Source organism: Pimephales promelas, chromosome 6 (assembly GCF_988280905.1).
Source record: "Pimephales promelas chromosome 6, fPimPro1.hap1.1, whole genome shotgun sequence".
Lineage (NCBI taxonomy): Eukaryota > Metazoa > Chordata > Actinopteri > Cypriniformes > Leuciscidae > Pimephales > Pimephales promelas.
In genome coordinates, this window is record NC_142774.1 from 5,445,611 (window position 1) to 5,469,923 (window position 24,313).

General features: G+C 37.1%; 2 protein-coding genes across 2 annotated transcripts; both read left to right on the forward strand.

Moving 5' to 3' along the window:
* The first annotated feature begins 1,272 nt into the window (after nucleotides 1-1,272).
* cnrip1a (cannabinoid receptor interacting protein 1a) lies at nucleotides 1,273-4,951 on the forward strand. Its single transcript, XM_039686574.2, has 3 exons — nucleotides 1,273-1,688; nucleotides 1,962-2,106; nucleotides 3,622-4,951. Exons 1-3 carry the CDS (start codon nucleotides 1,393-1,395, stop codon nucleotides 3,784-3,786), a joined length of 606 nt encoding a protein of 201 aa, XP_039542508.2. The 5' UTR covers nucleotides 1,273-1,392; the 3' UTR covers nucleotides 3,787-4,951.
* A 971-nt stretch (nucleotides 4,952-5,922) lies between these two features.
* ppp3r1b (protein phosphatase 3 (formerly 2B), regulatory s1ubunit B, alpha isoform, b) lies at nucleotides 5,923-23,350 on the forward strand. Its single transcript, XM_039686562.2, has 6 exons — nucleotides 5,923-6,168; nucleotides 11,373-11,412; nucleotides 16,399-16,575; nucleotides 16,910-16,969; nucleotides 19,449-19,633; nucleotides 21,353-23,350. Exons 1-6 carry the CDS (start codon nucleotides 6,166-6,168, stop codon nucleotides 21,398-21,400), a joined length of 513 nt encoding a protein of 170 aa, XP_039542496.2. The 5' UTR covers nucleotides 5,923-6,165; the 3' UTR covers nucleotides 21,401-23,350.
* The last annotated feature ends 963 nt before the right edge of the window (nucleotides 23,351-24,313 follow it).

Below are 24,313 nucleotides of genomic sequence, written 5' to 3' on the forward strand. Positions count from 1 at the left end.
TCTGATAATAAAATAATATAAAATAACGAGGCATTAATTGTTTATTAATAAACTATTGTTTTCTAAATGATTTTCGGCTAAAAACATATCTCCATCTCCGGATGCACATTTAGAGAGAAATTAAGCTACATACACATAGAAGATATTGGCTTTCGATTCGAATTTGTTCGTTTTAAATTGTACATTAAATGTCCAATTTAAAACGAACAAATTCGAATGCGGTGGCTGTTTCAGGTCTCGCGCTTCAGTTCACGGAGATCATGAAGCGCGCCTTGATTAATTGTTAAAGCACAGCGTTTTCTTGTTATAAATAAATTTATTTGCGAATAATGTATTATTATTTTCTGTATGACCAGAAATGAAAGAGTATTTTAAGTTGTTTCCACTGAAAGAAATGCAATGAAACTGTTCACATGGGCGTCTCGCAGCCATCAGTGCGTGCTCCACACACACTGGATATGCGCTGATATTTGTCAAAAATATTGTGTTTATTTGTGCTCTGTTCCTTTTTTGGATAAAGGCGTCTTCTATATGCAGCCTAATCAAATGTTACAATAATGATGATGATGGTTATTATTATTATTATTATTTGCAGACACGGAGTTTTTGTGAAATGGACGTTTTGCTTATTTTCAATTGGCAATTTCAGTTTGAAGGGTGATGGAAATGGGGCTTTAACTGCTCCGTACTTGCTGCGTTTTATTTCTATAAATTAATTTCGTTTCAAATGGGGTCCAATCAGTTATTAAAGGTGTTAAAAAATTAACTCCGTATCTCGAGGTTGCGGCGCGCACACTATATGCACCGAGTAGGCTATTAACCGATGGGCCTCGGTTAACGATTAATGAATAACTTGAAAACGTGCCCGCAGCCCTACTTGTTATATCGCGCAAAAAATCGCTGCTTGAAATGGAGAATCGCCTGTACTGGTCTCGGGACACTATTGCAGGTCAGGTCATATATACATGCTATCTTCCTAATTTAAAAAATAAATTAATTCATAATACCCGCTGAAATGGGTTGGGTTTTATGACGTTTGATCCTGAAAGGCGTGTTAGGGGTGGGGTTTGGGGCAGCGCTGTGGGGCTACTGGCCCGGCAGTGGAAACGCAAGCCCGGTGCTTGAGGCCCGAGGCCACTAGCTCGGCCCGGCTCGCTGTTAGCTCTGGCCCAGCCCTAGCCCGGCAGTGGAAACGCGGCTTATGACTCCTAGAATACAAATATAGAAATATAAAAACAATTTGTAGGGTAGTTATCACTGATCTGACATCAGTGATAACTACTATCATTCTATATAGATCAGTTATTCCTATTTGCCAGCGTTTGTTTACCCAGCGCGCGCCAGCGAGAATAATGGGCAGCACTGGTGTATTATAGGAGAAGCATAGATGTGATGGCTTGTGTAGACGTCACAGCATCTCTCAACAGCTTCCTGGGACCATCCCTGATCCGCCATCCCTTTAATGACGGGGAGCCCTGGAAACACATCGACCTCCGTTATCTCGCAGCTATGGCCGACGTTCCAGCGATAATAAACATCGCGATTTCACTGAAAATCCAACCTAATGACGGGCCGGTGTTTTATAAAGTGGACGGGACGAGGTTCGGCCAGAGCAGGACAATCAAATTGCTAACAGGATCGAAATACAAAATCGAGGTGATCGTGAAACCGGGTAGCGCGGAGGCCACGTAAGTCGGTTCAACGTGAATACGCGACCGAATGAATCGTGTAAAGCCAATATGCATCTGATATGTTGTCGCATACAAATAGCTCTTAGCACTCGATGTGTTGTCGTAATATTTTAATGATGTCGAAATATGCACCTGCGCCCCTGTATAGCCTATAAATAGACTGGTCTATGTAGATTTCTGTAAAACTGAGCCGTGTGGTCTTTAAAGTTTTATCGACAGGAGGAATTTCAGATGCGTGTCTCAACCTGACATGTTTAAATGGGTTTTCAGCACAATGGGGATCGGTGGAAAGACCTTCCCGTTGGAGCAGCAGTCCAAAGATGAGGAGCAGATCGTCTACAATGGCACCTATGATACTGAGGGTGTGCCACACACCAAGAGCGGGGACAGACAACCAGTGCAGGTCTCCATAGAGGTAACAGAACCAGCAGGGAAAAGAGTATTTAACACTGAAATCATGTGGAATTTGTAGGTGCTAAATCGCTCATACAGAGAGGATTAGGGATTTGAAGCTACTTCACACGTAGCTCCTACCGCACTATTTTGGCTTGCATGATGCCTCAAATCTTTTTTTTGCTTGTATATTTGTAGTAGAGCATGCAGCACAAAATTGAGAATCATGATTTTTTTTTTTTTTCAGACAGAAATCACGATTCTGAACTTAACAAAATAACATGTGATTTACTAGAGGTTCTGACAAAATGTTAATTGCTGCAGTTTATTCCAAAATTCAAGAAATCTCTGTCTCATGACAGCCGGATAATAGGAAAATCTATTTTGCATTTATGCAATCTGCTCAAATTTCCTCAAGTTTTGCATCTTCAAAAACATCCAAACCGGTATTTGAGAGAGTTGCAAGCACTGTAAAAAAATATTATTGGTCTAACTATCTTGAAGTAACCTGGTTGCCTTAAAATTTTAAGTTAATTAAAATGGAAAAATTGAGTTGATACAATGATTGTTTGAGAATATGAAATACATACATAAATGATTTAAGTCGATTTGATCAAAGAAAAAATGTTGTGATTACAAATCGTAAAATTTATTTATTTATTTTTACAGTGTAGTTGAGTTTAAGTCGAAGAGGACTTATGACTGTTTGGATTTGGATTTGAACCTACTTTATTAATTCATATTGACCCAATTAGGTTTAAAATCAACTTGGGTGACATTAATTTGAATAAATATATTTTTTAAATCAGTTAAAAAAAATAATCCCATAATTTACTCACCCCCAATCCTAGGTGTATGACTTTCTTCTTTCAGTCAAACACAATCAGAGTTCAATACAAATAGAAAATCCTGACTAGCTTTATAATAGGAGTGAATAGTAACTGTAATTTTGAATTTATTGAAAAAAAGCCTAGATTTTTATTATTATCAATATACATTAGCAAATCTCCAAAACATGACACTCAAATTTTATATTTGAATTGATATTGGATCTATATTAAATGAAAGTACCTGTAACACCTAAAAAATAGGGCTGTCAAACGATTAATCGCATCCAAAATAAAAGTTTGTGTTTACATAATATATGTGGGTGCACTGTGTATAATTATTTTGTTTATATATAAACACACACACATGCGTGTATATTTAAGAAAATAAATATTATTTATATCTAAAATATTTCTATTTATATATAATATAAATTATATATACATGGAAATATTTCTTAAAATACATACAAGAATGTGTGTGTATTTATATATATAAAATAATTATACACAGTGCACCCACATAGCCTATATTATGTAAACACAAATGTTTATTTTGGATGCGATTAATCGCGATTAATCGTTCGACAGCCCTAATGGCAAAACAAATGTGAGCTAAATCAATTCAGGATGCTACTGTACATGCTGTACACATGAAGAAAACTGAACTATAAAATGTTACTAACCCACCATCTTCCTGTCGTTGCCAGTTCAAAGATGCCGGCATGTTTGAGACGGTGTGGCAAGTGAAATACTACAACTACTACAAGAGAGAACACTGCCAGTTCGGCAACAGCTTCAACTGCATCGAGTACGAGGCCAAGCCCAACGAGACCCGCAGCCTCATGTGGATCAACAAAGAGGTCTTCATGTAAAACACGAGCACAGCGACAAATATGCACAATGTGACCTGTAACCATCATGGGGCCGCTGTGTGCGGGACTGATGACTCCGAGCTCCTCGGTGAACGTCCGTCAGGGTATCTGTTCACCAGTCAAGCAATGCACCTGTTTGTTCGATGCATGATTTCCAGTTTCATTTACAGTATGTCTCTTCCTCCTCAACCTGCCTGAGCTGGTGAAATCTGAAAAAGACGGGTTATAGTGTGAAAGTTTCCATTGGAAAGGATTTTCAGCTCTCTCTTGGTCATTTACACATCACATATCTGCTCTATTATGGTTACAAATGCACTGAGACCATCTTTCCACAAGACTCGGATGAGACAGCTCTGAAGGCCTGTATATTTAACCGAGTCGTTTGCTGTTAAAGAGACAGGCAACGCTTGCTCAAAAAGGTGCTGTATGAACGTACACAGGCTATACATGATACTCTATATTAGTGTGCATAATGTAATATTATAAAAGTAAAGACCAGTCAGTTAATATTGTGGTCTTACCAGCGTAAAACAATTATTTATTTTATGACAGGCGTGCCTGTTTATGGTGTGGATGGATGTTTAATTATTTCCCATTTTGTGTTACTGTTGTTTACTGCTTAAACTGTTGCCTATTTCTTCACAGAAGCATTAGTTCACTGGTGAGAGTTGAATCAGAAATGAAGTTAGTGCTTTATTTTGAATTAATTCTATTGTTTTGACTTAATTTTATTCCCATTTTCACTCATTTTCAGATTGTTTGTTTGCCTATGTGTGTTGCTGAATATCAGTCTTGTGTGAATTTGAGCCAAACTTTTGACTTTGTTTTTGTAAGAATATAAACAATATTGTTGCTTGAAATTCTGTGCTGTTTTAATAAATACGTTACAGTTTAAGACAAAAGACCAAACGAAGAATAAGGCAAGGAAACACGGAAAAATCTCAAATAACATGCTGGTTGTTTTTAGCTCATTCTAGATAGCTAGATTATTGTATTGTATTGTATTATACCGTATATGGGTTGTTATTTTGAAAAAATATGTACATAGACACACACCTGAAACACTTTAAGATGCAAATACCTGTAATGGCCACCAAATGTCGATTCAAATTTGATATTTTTAAATACAAAAGCAGGCCTCACAATAAAAGTATGGATAACCAAACCGTTGACTTCCATAGTAAGGAAAATTTGGTTTGTTTACCGACAAAATATCTTCTTTTGTGTTCAACGGAAGAAATAAACTCATACAGGTTTGGAACAACACTGTAAAAATTAATACGCTTTATCTAATCAATTAAATTGTGGTAACAGATTACAAGCAATATTATTAATTAAATTGAACAAATTAGAATTGAGTAATAATGAATTATTCCTTAAAAGTTGACCATTTAAAATGAGTAAAGTTTACACAAAAAAAAAATATACAAAAATATCTGAATAACAGACAGACGTCAAATATTAATTAAGAACTCTTTATTTTATATTGCCAACATTGAAGACGCCTGATGTTAACAATTAAGCAGAATCACTGAAGGAGAAACCTAAAACAAATGGCGACGTAAATAAATGTTATTTTTTTTGTAAGTTTTACTCATTTTAAATGATTTACTTTTAAGGAATTAATTTGAATAATTATTACTCAATTTGTTCAATTGAATTAATAATATTGCTTGTAATCCATTTGTCTCAAATTTTTTTGATTAGACGAAGTGCATTAATTTTTTACAGTGAACATAAGGGTGAATAAATAATGACAGAATTTTCATTTTTTTTTGTGTGAACTACCCCTTTGAGCACTCAGTATTGGTTCATGCTGAAATGCTGCAGTGGGTCTACCTTATAATAAAACGAAAAGTTATGTAAAATAGTTTTTGTAATGAATGTTGTTGGAACTTTTGTGTGAACTATCCCTTTAAGAAGGCTAATAACAGCTAACAATAAATATCCATTCACCTCCTCTTCCGTAAAATCAAAATACTATGAACGTTAATGATGCAAAAGTTCGTGTATATATCTATGGTATATATTCAGGGAGAGAATATCAGGCATACATACCCGGATGTGATGTATGTACTGTTCTAATGCACCTCCCCCCTCCACTCCGTCCCCCTCCCTCCCTCCCTCTCTCCCTCTCTCTCGCTTTCTCTCGCTTTCTCTCCCTCCACCACCATCAGCTCAACCCACTGCCTGTCTTCTCCCCCTCCGCTGCGGACCTACCGAAGCCACTGCAGTGAATCCTCCAATCTTCAAACCGAAAACGAGATCCGAGCGACGCGCTTATCGCGACTTCCTCGCTCAGAAAAAAAATACGTTAACCGTCAGCGACAGTTGAGTTCCGCGAGATTCTGCACAAGGCGAAGAAACCCCTCCGACAGAATGGTAAGGATCCCCTACAGCTCTCGCTAAACCGCTCCAAATATACCCGAGATAGCAGATACTTCCTATACTGTTGCGCGTCGTATCAATCGCGCGTTTAACGCGCCTTTCTGGTGCCGTGACGGACTGGAAACGCGCTCGCGGTGTCGTGATCAAAGCCGTTGTTGATAAAACAGAGCCATGGCTGTCAGTGTGGCCCACGTTCAGCCTCTGTGCGCTATGGGTTGAGAAGAAACACACACGGAAAACGCATCGCTATCGTATCCTAGTGTAAATGCTGTATTTGAAGCGATCAGTGATCAACTGTAGAAAAGAGAAACATTTTCAATCGATACGGCTGTCAAACTGATCGAGAGCTGGTTTGATCCGTTGACAACTTGAATCGACTGGTTGATTCTCCAGGAAAGGTTGACTTTGCTGGGCCATCAATTATACGACGGGGATTTCTACATTTTGGGAAGTTTTCTATCCCCTGGCATGATTTTAATTTCACAAAACAGATGATTATTTCATTTTCTCCTCGTTTTTAGGGTTTCTTAAAGGGGTGGTTCACCCAAAAATTCTTCCAGCATTTAGTCACCCTCAAGTTGTTCCAAACCTGATTATATTTCTGCTGGACACAAAGGAAGATATTTTGATGAATGTTTGTTGCAACCAAACAGTTGTTTTTTTCTTCTCAATACTATGGAAGTCAATGGTGCCCCACCCACCCGGACTTTTTTCAACTTACCCTGTATAATAGTTTTATAAAACTTGGGTAACTTTTCATAAGAACGTAAAAACATTTTTCGCCCTGGTTTGATATTAACATGTGCGTTTCTATTGTTCTTATAACAAGACGATCACTGACCCACTGTCATGCTGTCATCATCACCAAGCATTTTAAATTACAACCGCATTTCTTCACAAACCTAATATTCGCTTATTATAAAAATTGCGAAGTGACAGGAATGTTTTTAAAATGTTTACATCATGAACCGAGAATAGATTTATTATGCGTCATTGGCTAAACAGATCAAATCACGTTTACTGTAATATTATTTAGTGTTGTATGTGCTGATTGATATGAGAGGAAGTCATACCTCAATTGTTTTTTATACAGTTCGTATCTACCAATATACAGAAAGTTGAAGAAACAAGCAACCTACAGGATTCCCTTCTTCTGATATATTATTCTTTTGATAATAAAAGTCTTATTAGTATTCGGTGTATTACCAATAACGGATTAATTTGTGCCAAAATAGGGTTTGATTGGACGTTCTGTCATTGAGGTAAACAAAAGATAAGGAAAGGTGATATTTGTTTTGCTATCCTAACTATAAGTGGTTAGTTGCATATTACTTTATGTACATTTGTCTTTTTTTTTTTCTATCAGAACAAATCTGCAACCTTTTTTGGGTCTTTCTTGACGTTTTTCTATTAAACTGGTTTATGACTGGTCAAATAATGCAAATGTATTGGCGTGAAGGTGTGGGAACCCTGAACTTGTTGTTTATGTACCGATTTCTGTGTTGCATGCATTGAATTTAGCCTCAATTTACACCTAATTGCTATCATGAGCAGAGTGGCTGATACAATGCATATGTATGTATAATTAATGATGGCAAATAAAAGCTACACAATGTAAAAGGTTAAAAACGACCCTAGTTGGAACGTGGAATAAGCACTTCTTTTTAATCAGATGCTGCAATTGCCCATTGAGAGAATCTCAGTGTGTAAATCTGTGTATCAATGACCCTAAAAGAAGACATTCAATGCACTCAATTCAAAGAAAGAAAAGTGTGCATACCTGAAATGCATAGCGTAGCATTACGTGCTTCAAGGACTAGCTCCAAAGACCCAGAATCAGCCTACACTACCAACACCATGACTATATTCATCTTAATATGTATACCCTTGTATAAGTACCTTAAGCTCTAGACTAATTTGGATCATTTTCACGTTTCCACTGCCGATTTGGGTGGAAAATGAGTTTTAAAAAAAAGAATTAGCATGGTAAAATGCTTTAAGCAGAGTTGAGAGCACCATACTATTGACTTATGTACTATATTAACTAGGGATGCACCGATATCAAAATTTTGCATACCGATAATAACCGATAATTTGATATATTTGAAAGCCAATAACCGATATGTTGGCCGATATATATAAATCCAAATTTTTATATATAATTTTTGAGAGTCTGATTACAAAAGCATTCATTTTATGTAGCCAATATGACAGACTTAACTGTTTCACTTAACTGTATTTTCCTTTTTTGAAGTGATTCCAAATCATATTTTAAGTAATTCAAAACCATCTTGGCTGAAGGAAATAGTCCATTATTTATCAGCTTTAATATATCAGGCAAATTTTCTTATCTGGCCGAGGATAATATTAAAAATGAACATATATCGGCCGAGACCTATATATCATGCATCCCTAATATTAACTTCATGCTAAAGTTCTATTGTATGAAATAATGGCCAGTTAACAGTAGCTCGCCTTGTACTATATTAGCTGACTTTGGTTTGTATTTGTTGTTGCTGTCTCTTTAGGATAAATCCCTTAATTAGTTATTTTGTGGCATTGATTTATCATTTTAAAGTCGTAATGAAACAGAAGTAGTGGCCGATCTTTTCTTCCGTATTGTGACGTACATCTGAGTAAAACGGATTGTTGAAAACAAATGTAAGGCGGGGTTTGGTTCCATGCAGTGGTTGTTGAGATGTGTATGCAAGCCCTGTTCCAAATGACACACTTCAAGTGGACTTGTCCGTTAAGTCCACTAGACCGTAGGGTGTCCCATTTTTCATTTTATGTTTCAGAAGTGTCCCTTTGCGGCCGTTATTTGCACTTTTACCGAGACCGCAAACCCACTAGCTCTGCAGACTTGTACCTGACCGCGATAGTGACGTTACTTCGCAAAAGTGTGGATTTGGAGGAAGATTGGGAAGGTTTGGGGTTCAATTTGGGGCAGGGCCGCTGATGACCACGAGCTTGAAGGAGCAGGGTTTAAGTGCACTAAATAAAGTCTTGTGTTTTCGCCAATTATGACTTTTTTAATTAAATTTAATTTGATTTAATGTTAAATCAAAATATTTGTTAAAAATGAATCATGCACAGATGACTTGTTCACAGTAAGATGTAGAGCCCGACCGATAAAGGATTTTGAAGGCCGATACCGATACAAATATTTTTGGGTTTTAAAATCCGATATTCCGATATATCTGCCGATATTTTATTTATTTTAAACTGGACATGATAGTCACAAATTTTGTCATGCTTATTTAAGTTAAGAGAACTGATGGGGATGTTCTTTTAATTGTTATTCAAGCAATGAATGTATCGTGCCTAACTCAACGAATGTTGCCAACAGGGACGGTGTAGAGTGCCCTCTGGTGGACAAACTATACAACTCCAACACTCATGACGTGGTTCAAGCGTGTTTCGTCCGTTTTTATTTTATTTTTGAAATATTCATTTATCGGCCATTATAACTGCCGATACCGATAGTTTGGAAATTGCCTAATATCGGCCGATAATATCGGCTTGCCGATATATCGGTCTGGCTCTGTTAAGATGTGTTAGCATGCATGTAGAAAAGAGATGGGGTGGATTTTCTATAAAACAGCTTTGAAAAGTAGTACATCTGCAAAATTATGCAAATGTATGCGTTGACCTGATGTTTAGGCCTGATTTGCGTATTCATTTAATATCATTACTAAATATCATTAAAAAAACAAAACAATAAATGCTTCAAGCATTTATTAAAGTATTTCCCTTGAAAGTAAAGATATAAGTGCGTGCCAATTGTGCCAATACTGAAGGAACGTCCTGATTGGACATTTGAAAAGATTTGGAATGTGGTGACGTCATCTAGGGTAAAATGTAGCCCAAATATAGTTACATTTTAGCCGAGCATTCATTCCCTGTATGAAAGTTTCCTCCAGCTTTTGCTTTGCTTCAAGGTGTCTTTCCTCGCCTGGTGACTTTGCTCACGCTTGAGGCCATATAACCAGATGAAGTAATCCTAAACCCTCAATCCACTTTAAGTTAATTTGCTGTCGCTCTACCACTAAAGTTAAAATAGCACAGAGCATTCAACCTTAGCTAACCTGCTAGCTGTGGCAAAACACTGTCTGATTGTAGCGCACATGAGCGTGCTAACTCGTTTTAGAGGGAGAGACGCACTGAAACGGCTCTATTTGAATACAGTAAATAAGTGAAGTCACTGTGTGTGACCTGTCTGTCCCACACGGGTCTAATCTACTTCCACACCATATGTGGAAACACACACAGTGCCAAAAATACATCTCCTCCACTACATGTTTATACAACAGAAATGTTAACACTTCTCCTTTTTACAGTTTTCGTTCATTTTATCCCCCACGGGAACTTGATTTTGTAAGCTGTGAAACTATGTAATACACATTTAATGGAGGAGAGTATAGATATTGCTGTATCCTTCTAGGCACAGCGATGGCCCAGTTTATCTGTCCCGCTCTCTATATTGGGTTGTGGTAGCTTTGGTTTCTTTCTACAAGTCATAACAGGCCTCCAGCAATCCACTCCTTAAGGCACCAGCCCACTTGCTGACTTGAAACAACTTGATTTTTGTCTGGGATGTGTCACGCCGAGTGATGAATTCGCCGTTTGTTGAAATCTTGCCCCCTGGCTGTCTTGTACGTTCATTTAAAAATCAAATTGTATCATTTACGCATCCCAATGCCAGATTATTTTTCTTCTCTGAAACCCAAAATTCAGTAAAATTACAATTCAAAAATGTCAGTAAAGCTTGTTTGCTCAAAGAATCCTGAAAAACTTTGCCATGGATTTTAGATAATGGTGTTGCTACCGTTTACATCTATAATAATCCAGGTTCATTTGCCATCTGTAGCATCGTAAACGCACCCCGAAAATCTGATTATCTACTTAACTAAGACGCGTTAGGTGCCATAGTGGTGACTCTGAGGTCCCTTGTGACTCTGTGACAGCTATGTGTCATGTAGTGAGAACATATGAAAATGTTCAACACACACAACGTTTTCATCACAGGAAATAGTAGCCTAAAAACATATTATGCTTGGTTGAGGTATTTGATGAGACCTAAATCGTTGATTGTGTTGTTATAAATCAGAATCAACAACATTACAAAACGAATTCCCCTTGGTTAAAATTTGAAGTGTATTGTCATGCTGATCCAGACTCTTGTTCTCTCTCTACAGGGAAATGAGGCGAGTTATCCCTTGGAGATGTGCTCACACTGTAAGTAAATTGGGTACTTTTCCTTACTATTTAATTAGTAAATAGGGAAATTCAGTCATCATTTATGCAGGTCGAGCATGATGCCTTACTTACTTGGAAACTGATGCTTTTGTATGCTTGGATGGGTTAAAATCCCTTTAAGGCTAGTCAGTCCACATGGCCATCTTGACAGGACCCCTAGGCAGTGGTTAAATGAGGTTTGCCGTTTTGTTTCCTTCCTATAAGAAAGAGCTAGATATTGCATTTAGGGCTGTAAAACGATTAATCGCGATTAATCGCATCCAAAATAAAAGTTTGTGTTTACATAATATATGTGTGTAGTGTGTATAATTATTTTGTATATATAAATACACACATATGCATGTATATATTTAAGAAAAATGTGTTATTAATATATCAAATATTTATGTATAATATAAATATATATAAAGTATAAACATGCAAATATTTCTTAAATATATACACGCTGAGTGGCTCTATTGGCTCTACCCCGACTCAAAAATTCCAGATAAACAAAATAACATTTTACCAGAGGTTATGACGAAATGTTAATTGCTGCAGTCTAGTTTTAAAATGTTTAATTCATTTATACATTATACATAGTTAATACATGTTGCTCGTTGTGTATGATCAGAATAGGCAGCCGACAGTCAGTGTAGTCTAGTTTGGTCCTTCAAACACTTGTGCCGGCTGCTTTGGGATCAGCTGGAAGATCAAGACATGAGGGAGAGGGCTTTCCCTGGATCAGTGGGGCTATCCAGGTTTGGAGGAGGGCCAGTGCTAGACTGGGTGGCGTAAGGCTGCTGCTGTGGATATGTGGGCTATAAATGCCTCCAGCTGGTAAAGGTTAGTCTCAGGGCTGTTTATTTATAGAGTTGGTGGGGGTGAGTAAAAGATCATGAGGCGATGGCCCATTTTTAATAGGTTTCTTTTTTGTGTGGTTCGTAATTCTTGACAAACACGTTTAGGAGAGCTTGTGGATTATTGATAACCGACATTTTTTTTGCTGTGGATTTGATGGCCAAGAACCAACTGTTTTCACTTATTTAAAGGGACAGTTCACCCAAAATGAATATTATGCCATAATTGTTCTAAACTAAAAGAAGATGTATATAAAAAATGTCTTGTTGTTTGGTCCAAACAATGAAAGTCAAGGGGATCTTCTTTTGTGCTCCAAGCAGACAAAAGAAAGACATGAGGATGAGCAAATGATTACAGAATTATTGTTGTCGGGCGAACTATCCCTTTAAGAAATAATCCTAATCTAACTTTTGCACATATAGAGAAATAATTTGCAGAAATTTCTCCACTAAAATTATTAGAGTATGTTTTATATAAGCTACAAATACTATTTCAGTCTTTCTACTTCAAAATTTCATGTTTAAGTCAAGTGCAATTATTTGGGAATTTCACTGACTATTTTTAAATGATAAAATTGTTCAACTTCACAGAGATGGGAATTAAAGGGATAGTTCACTTAGAAAAAATTTTTTGGTAGGTTTTAACTTACCTCTTTTTGATATTTTTAGGTCAAACCGTTCTTGTCTGTCAGTCATATAATGGAGGTCTATGGTCACCACCTCAAAGAGCATGCACAGAGAAGTCCAAATTAAACATGATTTAATGACTCGTAAATGTAAGTACACATTGATGGCCTAAGACACCAAACGAACAGTTTGTATGAGAAAACGAACAGCATTTATATCGTTTTTACCTCTTCTTACCACTAGAGTAGATCACTTGGACGTGGCTGTGGTTTCAAGAGATAAAAACGATATGAATACTGTTTGTTTTCTCACACAAACCGTTCGTTTCATGTCTTAGGCCATCAATGTGTACTTACATTTACGAGTCATTAAATGAGTCATTAAATCATGTTTAATCTGGACTTCACTGTGTATGCTCTTTGAGGTGGTGACCATAGACCTGCATTATATGACTGATGACAAACGGTTGGACCTAAAAAAAAAATCAAAATTGAAACTACTGCGGAAACAAAGACAACTACATCTTGAGGTAAGCAAAAACATCCCAAAAATTAATTTCAAAGTGAACTATCCCTTTAAGATGGGCCTTACTCGTATACAGCACACCGTGGAGAATACGCTACACGTGTGTGTCCTGTGAGCAAGAGGACAAAACTCTTTCAAACATTTGATGGCACTAACATGGCAAATCCAGTGATTTTTAATCTTCCTCAACACCGTAATGATGAAAGCAGTGGGAGGTCAAAGGTCAAGGCGAGCCGAATTCCCAGGAGCTTATGCTGCCGAATGAGGTTCCAGTAATGACTTGTGCAGGACTGTAACTGTGTGATAACGAGTGCGCTGCTGTGAAACTGAGCCACCTGTTGGTCAGATGGGTGCTTGGCAACCACAAGGACATCATAAGGCCTCTCAAATTAGCAGCTGTGGTAACACAACACTTATGACATCATCCCAAATCAGTTTTGTAGATGAGATGCATCTGGCAAACACAGACTGTTTAGTTGACTTTCAAAAGAAAAGATGGTTCTGGTCACCGGTCACTACATTTCACCCCTACTCTGTTTTATTGGATCACGAGAAGGCATTATGTTTAAGACAAACATAATGGATATGTGTCCGAAATCGCCCCTTTACCCTCACTTACTATTCCCTACATTAGTCCACTTGAAGGAGTGAGTGAATTCGGACACTGAGTGCGTATTGAATGGGAGGCGTTACAAATAATGATTGGTGTAGGAACCGGACAATCCTGGCTTCAACTACGGGTGATGTAGCCTGCTTTAACGTCACCATTTTCAACTGTCAATGCGTTAGCGTTGCATTAACTTGCCCTCAACACAAAAGATATTTTCTTCACACACAGTATAGGTTGAAGTCTGAATATGTTTTCCGCACCCTTTTGATTGACAGGAGACAATCAGCCCTGATTATTGGCTTTTTTTTAAAGAAATCGTCCGATTGTGAAAATAATTGCTTTTATCGGCCAATACAGATTAATCGGTGCATCTACAGACACACAACACGCTTTGTCCTGACGTCTCGCGGCACGACAGATGCATGATGGTGTAATACAGCCGCCTGGTTTATTGACACACATTGGCACTAGCTGTATCAGGGTTAATCCATGGTATAATAATAGATATGAAGTATGAGCAGTTATATCATCTGCTTTAGGGTAATCTGGGAAGTGTCCACTAACTCAAAATAGCACAGCGAAATCAGCACGCGTCTTTTTGCCTCTCTTGAACCACGGAGAATAACTGGATGTGCAACAGCAGTAACTCAGAGCTTGCCTTTTCATGTGCAGTGACAGGGTCTCAGGCTGCTCTTCATTTACACGGCTGTTTTTGGAACCCATTCAACTTAAATGATATGCTTAAATAATGAATATTATTGTCCTCCCGAGACCTAGATATTCGATTTGTCCTCTGTTGAAGACTAGATAATTTAGGTTTAAAGCTACAGTATGTAATTTTTTCGCCACTAGGGTTCGCTAATCTCTTACAATAACAAAGGTGTAGGTTTATGACGCAGGGAATAAGCTATCTATATGGATCTAATAACGTTTATGGATGAGTGAAAACATTCCTGTAATGAGGAGCTAGTAGACCTACAGCGATCGGTCACGCCACATCAAAGAGCGCCAAAACGCCATTTATTGTTTGAATGTTGTGATCAAATAGACAGAATTTGAAAGATTACACCTCGCTTATTATCGAAGGTAACAAAACATGGAGCTTGTTATTTGGTGTTAATGTTGGTTAGGCTATTCATTGTGGACTGTACACATAAGACATGAGGTCCATTGAGCCGGGCTGGGCGGGGCGTGTTTGGTATGCAATGAGAGTATCGCAATTCGAATCGTGAGTTCTGCATCGCATTTTTTCGGTTCGTTCGAATATCGTTACACCCCTAAATAATAAAGGTATAGGTTGATGACGTAGTGAATAAGCGGAATTATGCAACTTGTCATGCCGATGGATCTAATAATGTTTATGGATGAGTGAAAACATTCATGACTGTGGTATGAAGCAGGGTGCGATTTCGTATATGAGAAACGTATATCAGCGCCACACGCACGTCGCGCAGACATAAATAAGGACTTTTATTTATTTTCTACTAAACTAACTTACCCGCAAGTGCTGAATTACTCACACAGGTCAATTCAATTTATTTGGCGAATTTGGTCTAACGTCACACCATCATACTAAACAGCATTTGCGTGTGTTGAAAGTTATGTTTTTCTGTGTTAGTGTGTTGGCTATGTGAGACGAGCAGTAAGCTAGACCATCATTAGCATAACATACTGATCATATTGTGTGTATGAGTTTGTCGGAATGATTTGGTCATTTAGTCGTGTACGATGCCCAGTTTTCCTACTTAAACATTTATAAAGTCAGCAAGATGCCTAGTATTTTAACTAGGCCATGTAGTAGCCTTCAGTTCAGAATCGTATCCCTCATATTTGGCGACCGAAGAGTTGCAAACTTTGAGAATCGCTGATCTCTCGGTGTTTAATTCGATAAACCACACAGCGCTAACAGCAAACAGTCTGACAGCTGATTACTTGAGGTGTGTACCACGTGGCTGTATGAATGAGATTAGGTCATTTAGCAGTCCGCGGCACACAGCACAACACTGAGCCCTAGCTGAACGGCAGTCCTCTGAGAGATGACCATGACTGCCAGGCAGAAGAAACTGGGTATGGCTCCTTCTGGCTTTCTGATGGGAGCCAAAGATGGATGGAACTGTGTGTGTGTGTGTGTGTGTGTGTGTGAGCGAGAGAGAGACCCTTGGATATAGAGTTTATCCTCCCTCTGTGCGTGTGTGTGTGTGTTTTAAGACTTGTGCAATCCTCCTAACCAATTGAGATTGACGTTTTGAAGATCTATTATTGATGATTGTAGCCGAGGGAAAGCTTATAAAGGATGTATAATTTAGTCTGTGTTTCGTGTTTGCTTTTCTATTGAAATGAATTGCTCTTCTCTCTCTATTTCAGTTGATGCTGATGAGATTAAAAGACTAGGAAAGCGTTTTAAGAAGCTCGACCTTGATAACTCGGGCTCTCTCAGCGTGGAGGAGTTTATGTCTCTACCCGAGCTGCAACAGAACCCGCTGGTGCAGCGAGTCATCGATATATTCGACACAGACGGCAACGGAGAAGTGGACTTTAAAGGTCAGTAAATGTGCAGTTACACATCGTTTAGGTTCGACGGTAGTGACGACATCGCAACGTATACTGAATTCCAATTGGTCTTTTTTTCTTGCATCTATTTGCATGATCAGTTGTGATTGGTTTGGTGTTCCTTGCATATATTTTTAACCATTCATGTTTGCCTTTATGCAGAACCAAAGCCTAAAATTGTTTCTTTGTGGCCTATGAAATGTAATATATGTGTTTTCTGAGCAGTTGCATTGAGAAGCGCTAGTTTCAGAGGTGCTCTGTGCACTTGAGGAGTTCAGATGCATCAAGAGTGTGTAAATGGCTGCTAATGTCTTTTTCCTTGCAGAGTTCATTGAAGGTGTCTCTCAGTTCAGCGTGAAGGGCGACAAGGAGCAGAAGCTCCGCTGTGAGTCTCTTTCAGTTTTGAATCTCACCAGTCAAGCCTACTGTATCATATTTGATGTGCAAAATTTCATTATCCACATGATAACTGAAACACAATCTACTCCATGCCTCCTGTTGTCTAAATATTGATAGTTTATATTGTTTCAGCAAGTAAGAGGCTTTTAAGAATCATTCTAAAAACGTCCACCTTCAGGTCGTGGTATGCGTGTCATTTTGCTCTGAAATCTTTAAAAGGATACGCCACTTTTTTTGGAAATAAGCTCATTTTACAACTCACCCAGAGTTAAACAGTCGAGTTTTACCGTATTCAAATCCATTCAGCCGATTTTTATTTTTTATTTTTAGAAGACTATCAGTAGCCAGACAGTTTCTGGTCTCATTTACTTCCATAGTAGGAAAAAAATATACTATGGAAGTCAATGAGACCAGAAACGGTCTGATTACTGATATTCTGCTAAGTTTAAAAAAAAAATCGTCTGAATACATTCGAAAACGGTAAAACTCAACTGTTTAACTCTGGGGGAGTGGTAAAATGAGCCTATTTCCAAAAAAAGTGGCGTATACCTTTAAAAACATAAAAATAATTATTATATTGTGTTTAATATTTCAAGATGAACACTTACTGGACTGAAGCAACTTAGGTTTACTTTATTATCCATACATCAATTTTTATAAATATCACCTGAAAATGTGAGGATCGATATATCAGATGATCTCTCAATCATTATTGTATTACCGTACATGTTTTTTCTCCCACGATAAAAATTACAGATCATGAAACTAAGCATTTAAATATTTTACTTAGACGTATAATTAAGAAATAGTGACAACTGATATTTAAATACAACTAGGGGTGTGCGATATCGACAAAAAAATATATCTCGATATTTTCTGGGATTTTCTCGATAACGATTATTGGACGATATTTTGTTGAGTAAACAAGCGTGTTTTATTGTTGGTACTTGGTGACAGGTTTAGGACTGTCTTGAACAATCGACTCCTAAAGTTTTGATATTCTTCATACTCTGTGTGGAAATAATTTTTTTCCAATATGTTTCAATTGATTTCTACCTAATATGGGCATTTTTACCTTTTATAACACAATTTTTTTTTCAAACCTAATTATATGCATGAATCATCTTTTGTGTCAATTTCATTATTTGAGTCAAATTCAATTATACATCTAAGACAAAATAGAGGTGTAACCTCTATTTCATCAAATGAAATCGGTATCAACAAAATTCATCTTTGCAATATTGAATATTGATATTTTAAAAAAGAAAAGATACTTTAAATGTGAAATTGAAACCGCCAATAGGTGGCAGCAAGTCACTATTAATAAAGGAATCATTGAGATTCAACGATTCATTAAAACAGCTGATTCATTCATGGAAAGAATCATATTAATTTACATTACAAGCTATCTGAATTTCATCTTGGTGCAACTGCACCAAATTTTATTTTTTTGTTTAGTTTGTGCCTCTGAATAAAATTAACCTGTTTTTTTTCCTTCTAGAGTTAGAGGTCTCTATATTCTCACTATATGAGGCATAAAAGCACGTGGGCGGGTGAACAGCTAATATTTGATGTAATGGGTGGAAGAATATTTACGTTGTCATTTGAGAAGCGGGTGTGTGTCGGGAATAAATAGGCGAGGGCGGACTGCGGGTCCAATATCCAAGACTATTTCGACTCCGTTCGGTACACACTGATAGGCAGCTGCTTACAGGCGGCTCGTGCATAGTTGTTCACATTCTGAAGAATGTCAAAGGTTTCAATATACAATGCGTTTTGCAAAATTAAACATTATAGCCAATCGCATAAATAAATTAGTACAAAACACATGCAATCTTTACATATATACACTGCCTGGCCAAAAATAATAATAATTTGCTATTTGTATTTAAATGCAATCCTTAAGAGTCTACAATTGGATCATTTTTGCAGTGATTTTGATGTTTCTAGCAACAGTTTTTCTAATCCTAATTGATGGAGTGTGCAGCTTTTCATTTCTTAAACTAACATGTAGGAAAACGCATCATGTCTATTTCAGGATGACAATGTCAAGATTCATCAGGCTCAGATTGTGAACGAATGGTTGGGAGAGAGAATGAAGAATCATTTTCACACATGAATCAGCTCTTCTTGAGTCCAGATCTTAAATTCAGTGAAAGTCTTCTATTCAGGTTGTCAATTAGAGCTAGAAGAACTGTTGCTGAACATATAAAATGCTAGAAAATAATGATCCAATCATGGACTCTTTACCATTTGCCTATTTAAATACAAACAGCAACTTTTTTTTGGCCTGGCTGGCATATAGAGTATGTCTAAATGCATAACAAACTTCTCGATTTTTTTGGAATTATTTTATGTCAGACTAAAAATGTTGATTGAAAAAAGCTATAAAACTAGTCTGTAGTGCAATGGTGCATTATATCACCTTTCCTGTCATGTTTTTGATTCTTGGTCTGTTTCTGCAGTTGCGTTCAGGATTTATGACATGGACAAGGACGGCTACATATCCAACGGCGAGCTGTTCCAGGTGCTGAAGATGATGGTAGGGAATAACCTGAAGGACACCCAGCTGCAGCAGATCGTCGACAAAACCATCATCAACGCAGACAAGGACGGGGACGGGAGGATATCCTTCGAGGAGTTCTGCGCGGTGAGTCTCACGTGGATGAGATGTCCATGTCTGTCTTTCTTCTGTCGAAAAGAAAGGTTTTTCATTTAAACATTCCAGGATTTTTCTCCATATAATGGACTTCAATGGGGTCCAAACGGTTCAAGGTCCAAATGAGTTTAAGTTTTTAAGTTCACTATAACCACTAGATGGCCATAGACCTCCACCATAAGCTATTGTTATGCGATTAACCAAACTACATATCTTTTCACAAGTTTTTCCAGTTGGATTCATATCTAAATATTATAAAATCACAATTATAACACACACAAAAAAACTTTTAGTCAAAGTTTAGCATTTTTTTTGTACTGACAAAAGTTTTTCAATAATGTTACATTATGCTTAGAATCAAACCTGAGCAAGACTTCAAATGTTGGAGTCTTTAGATTTTACAATTTACTTCAATCATCTGTTTTTAATATAATTCTACAATTTTACTAACTGTAAGTCTGTAACAGAACAAAAAATTACAGAAATTAACAGTTATATTACATATTGAGTAAAAATACATGACATGAACATCAAAATGCAATGAACTAAACAGCAATAACAAATGAGCAAATAAAAAAGTTTTGTTTCTGTCTGTGTGATTTGCATTGTTTCTTCGTTGTTTCTGATTTTGATGATGAATTTTGTATATTCACTATGCGGGTCTCCAGGGACCCCAAAGATAACAAGTGTCGGCATTTTTTTTCACGCTAACATATAAACTGATATTATTTCAATATATGTGTGTGTGTGTGTGTATATATATATATATATATATATGTGTGTGTGTGTGTGTGCGTGCGTGTGTGTGTGTAGCCCTTAAACCGTATTCACTTTATAGCCCTTAATCCTGTAATTGTGGACACATGTGGGCACAGAGGACTCGGGTGTGATCCTAATTTTTATTTATTATAAATGTTATATATCACTGTCTTCGATAAAGTTTTGTCTATCCATTTATGGTGGGTTTTTTTTATTTTGGGGGTATTTTTGAATTTATTTACTTCAAAAAGTAACATATTTTCTATGTAAATTAATTACTATGTAGTTTTATTTTTTTTACATTTTTTAACTACATTAAATTATCATTCCAATAAGTTCTTAGAGCTAAAACCTAAAGATGAAGTGACTTTGCTGTCACCTGGTGTCTTATTTCGGCTTATTTTAGAGTGCTCTAAATTAGTTTTTCCCATTCATTTCTATGGGTGCCCATTTTTGACCCAAATACAAGATTAAGGAGTTTGTTTGTTTTTTCACCCACTTAACATTTCAGAATTGAGTCAAAAAAAAATTGTGTGTGTTCAAGAGTCAAACTTAGGAAAAGTAGCCAAGTCTTGTACCGCTCAGGTCAAGAGAAGTATTTTTAAAAAATAAATCAAAACTATTTTGCCCACATTTGTCCAGAATACGGTTTTAGGGATATATATATATATATATATATATATATATATATATATATATATATATATATATATATAAGTGTTAAGAGGCATAGAGGTTTTCACACCATTTGGACAAAGAGAATTTTTCTTTAAAAAATTCACCAAAAAAGTCATTTGTGAGTCAAAAAGACCCTGAAAATAACCAGAGGGTTAAATTTAGTTTAGTTAAGATATTAAAAAAAAGTTGGTTATTGCAACATTACACTTCCTTTTTTTTGTTTTACAATCTCTAGTTATGAAATGCACTGATATTCGTTCCCTTTATCCGCAGGTGGTCGGTGGCTTAGACATTCACAAAAAGATGGTGGTGGACGTGTGAAGAGCCCTTCACTGAACACCCTCTTTTTCACTTCTCCATTTCTGAGAATCGGCTCCAGACGTTCCGCTAATGCGCTCTCTCTCTCTCTCTCTCTCTCTCTCTCTCTCTCTCTCAATGGAAGTATTCCTGAATGATGCCTCTGTTCCCCGTCTGTACTCCCTGAGCCATCCTAAGTGTTATAGAGCATGAGATTCTTCTGTCCACGTTCTCGGGTATTTAAGGACAGTCAGAGAAACGTCGTCTCTGTCGATTACCGAGCGATTCAGTGTGGTGGAGAAGGAAGAGAGGAGGGTGTGTGTGTGTGTGTGTGTATGCATGTGTGTACGTTCTTTATTTTTATTTTTGAAGGGGGGGGGGGGATTTTTTTTTCTATTTATTTTAGTCCTGTCTTTTTTAAAGATGATCTAGGTCTACAGGGAATACATGTATGCGAGCGATATATGATTTCAGTGCAACACTCTTACTTCAAGCATGAAGTGCCAATCGAAACATCCAATAGCTGTATGTTGAAATCGCTATCTGATGTTTTTCATGTCATGGGGAGATTAAAAAAAAGTTTAACAAGCTTATTGTTTTTTTTTTTTTTTGGTTTTTCAATCTCGCGCAAAAAAAATGCAAACCCGATTCGAATTTTCTACCGAGAATGTGTGCGTGAATGTGAATGTGAACGTGTGCTGGGGAGTTCATCTACCGTCTTGCTTTCTGATAAACAGTAGACTAGGATAAAAAGTAAATATATTTGAAGTCGTGCACATATACATGTATGGTTTACTTTTTAAGACCGGTGTTTTATCACAGGGGTCAGGGAGATCACATATTACTGTAGGATGGAACCGTGCCATCAGTAAACTCAACTTTTTGTGTGTGTGTGTGTGTGTTAACACCCCATTTTAACACCACAAACGAGTCATTTTGATTTACCTCTCGACGTTGCGAGGATGCCGTGCATATTGTGGCGGACTGAATCCACAATAACACCGAATTTGAATATATGTTGTGGAGATTTAAGGTTAATTTTTTCCAACTTGACTGCAGGCAGCATTGTAAAGATCTTAGTAGCTCATATTTGTATATTAGGGATTGAAGGACAGAATGTGTGTTTTGTGGGCTTGGGTTTTTTTAAGCTTTAATCGCGTCGGTTCGCAGCATGTAGGCAAAAACCAGACCAGACTGACCATCAGTTTCTCTCTTTCACTTCATCATTTCAAAGGCGGATCGATGGGTTCAAAGAAGGAGAGACCAAACTAAACGCTGTCAATGCGGATGAATAAACTCGAAGCGTTCGTTTGCTTTAAATGTGAATCTCCCGCGCAAAGAGACGGCGGGGCTTGTGTGTCTTTCCTGAAGACTGTCGAGGTCTCGTGATGTGCTTGCATGATACGGGAGGGTTTCTCTCTATTTTTTTCTTTCTATTGTGCATGTAGATTTTTTTTTTTTTTGGGGGGGGGGGGGGGGGTTATCTTGTTTACATATGAATAGTATGTTTGAGATATAATCTGAATGACAGTTATATATAAATATATGGACGTTGCCAAAGTTTTGGTAAATGTTTAAACATGGAAATGATTTTAAAGCGAGTTTCTTCACTACATTAATCCATAAATATGAATATAAAAATGCGTGAGTTATACTAGATGGGTGTCCGTCACTCCCAGCGAAGCTTCTTTTTGTTTTTTTTTTCGTTATTGGTTTGGTTGAATTGTTTTGTACAGAATGTGTGTTTATTATTGCTTCTTGCTTTCGGTTCTGTTTTGTATTTCTTCAGCTGGGGGTCAGACAGCCGTCTATATAACTTTCGGTGTGGTGGGATTTTGGACAAAGGAAACATCCGCTTTTAGGTTCAACGTTTTGTTTCTTTCTTCATTTCTCTGCATGCTGCGTCATATGCTGTGGGAACCATTGAAATGTCATTCATGAAAATGAGAAATAAAATATTTGAGACTTGTACAACTGTGTTCTGGTTTTGTCAATTGCACCATAATGTCGAAAAAGCAGTACATTTTCATGAACCCATCATCAAGACTATTGGATGTAATGCTTATAAGACTGATGTCACAGTTGGGTTGTCCTTAATACTGTTATTTTTAACCTGATCATCAACGAGTGGATCTCTGAGCTGCTGTGAGTGAGTGGAGGTGGGGCTCATTTGCATATTCTCTAAATGAGGCTAGGGTGTAGAGATACATTCGGCATTAAGATTTTATTTGTCATTTTGGTGATCAAAGATGTTTTAAGGGATAAATTATTGACTACAGGGGGACTTGGCAATCTCCCAGGACGAGACATTTTGTTTGGTGGGAAAACAAAACATCAATTATTAGCAATGGATTTGATGAATTTTCAGCTGTTAGTTGGTTTGTCTCACTCTTAAAGTAGTTCACTTTTCAAAAAACATTTGCTGATAATCTGATGTCCATGTTTTTTTCGTCAGTCGAAAAGAAATTAAGGTTTTTGATGAAAACATTCCAGGATTTTTCGCCATATAATGGACTTAAATGGAAACCAAACGTTTCAAGGTCCAAAAGACAGTTTCAGTGCAAACTGTTCAAAGGGCTTTATGAATAAGGGTCTTATCAAGCGAAACAATCGCTCATTTAAAAAAAAAAAAAAATTTAAGTTTTATAAGCTCAAATGGTCGCCTTGCTCTGTTCTGTGATGCGCGTTTGTGACTCTCCTGTTCGAACTCGTTTATCAAAATGAACGAATCTTTTTTCTTGTCATTTGGTTCATTTAACAAACGAAATAAAATGACTCGGGAAAAGGTTCGTTCATTTTGATGAAGGAGAGTCGCAAACTAAATTAAGTCACTTAAATTGTCAAATATCTAAATTGTCACCGAGTATGGTTAACTAGCCTATCTGTTTCAATCCTAAATCCTCCCTGTCATTTTTATGCCATTTGTGTAAATAAATT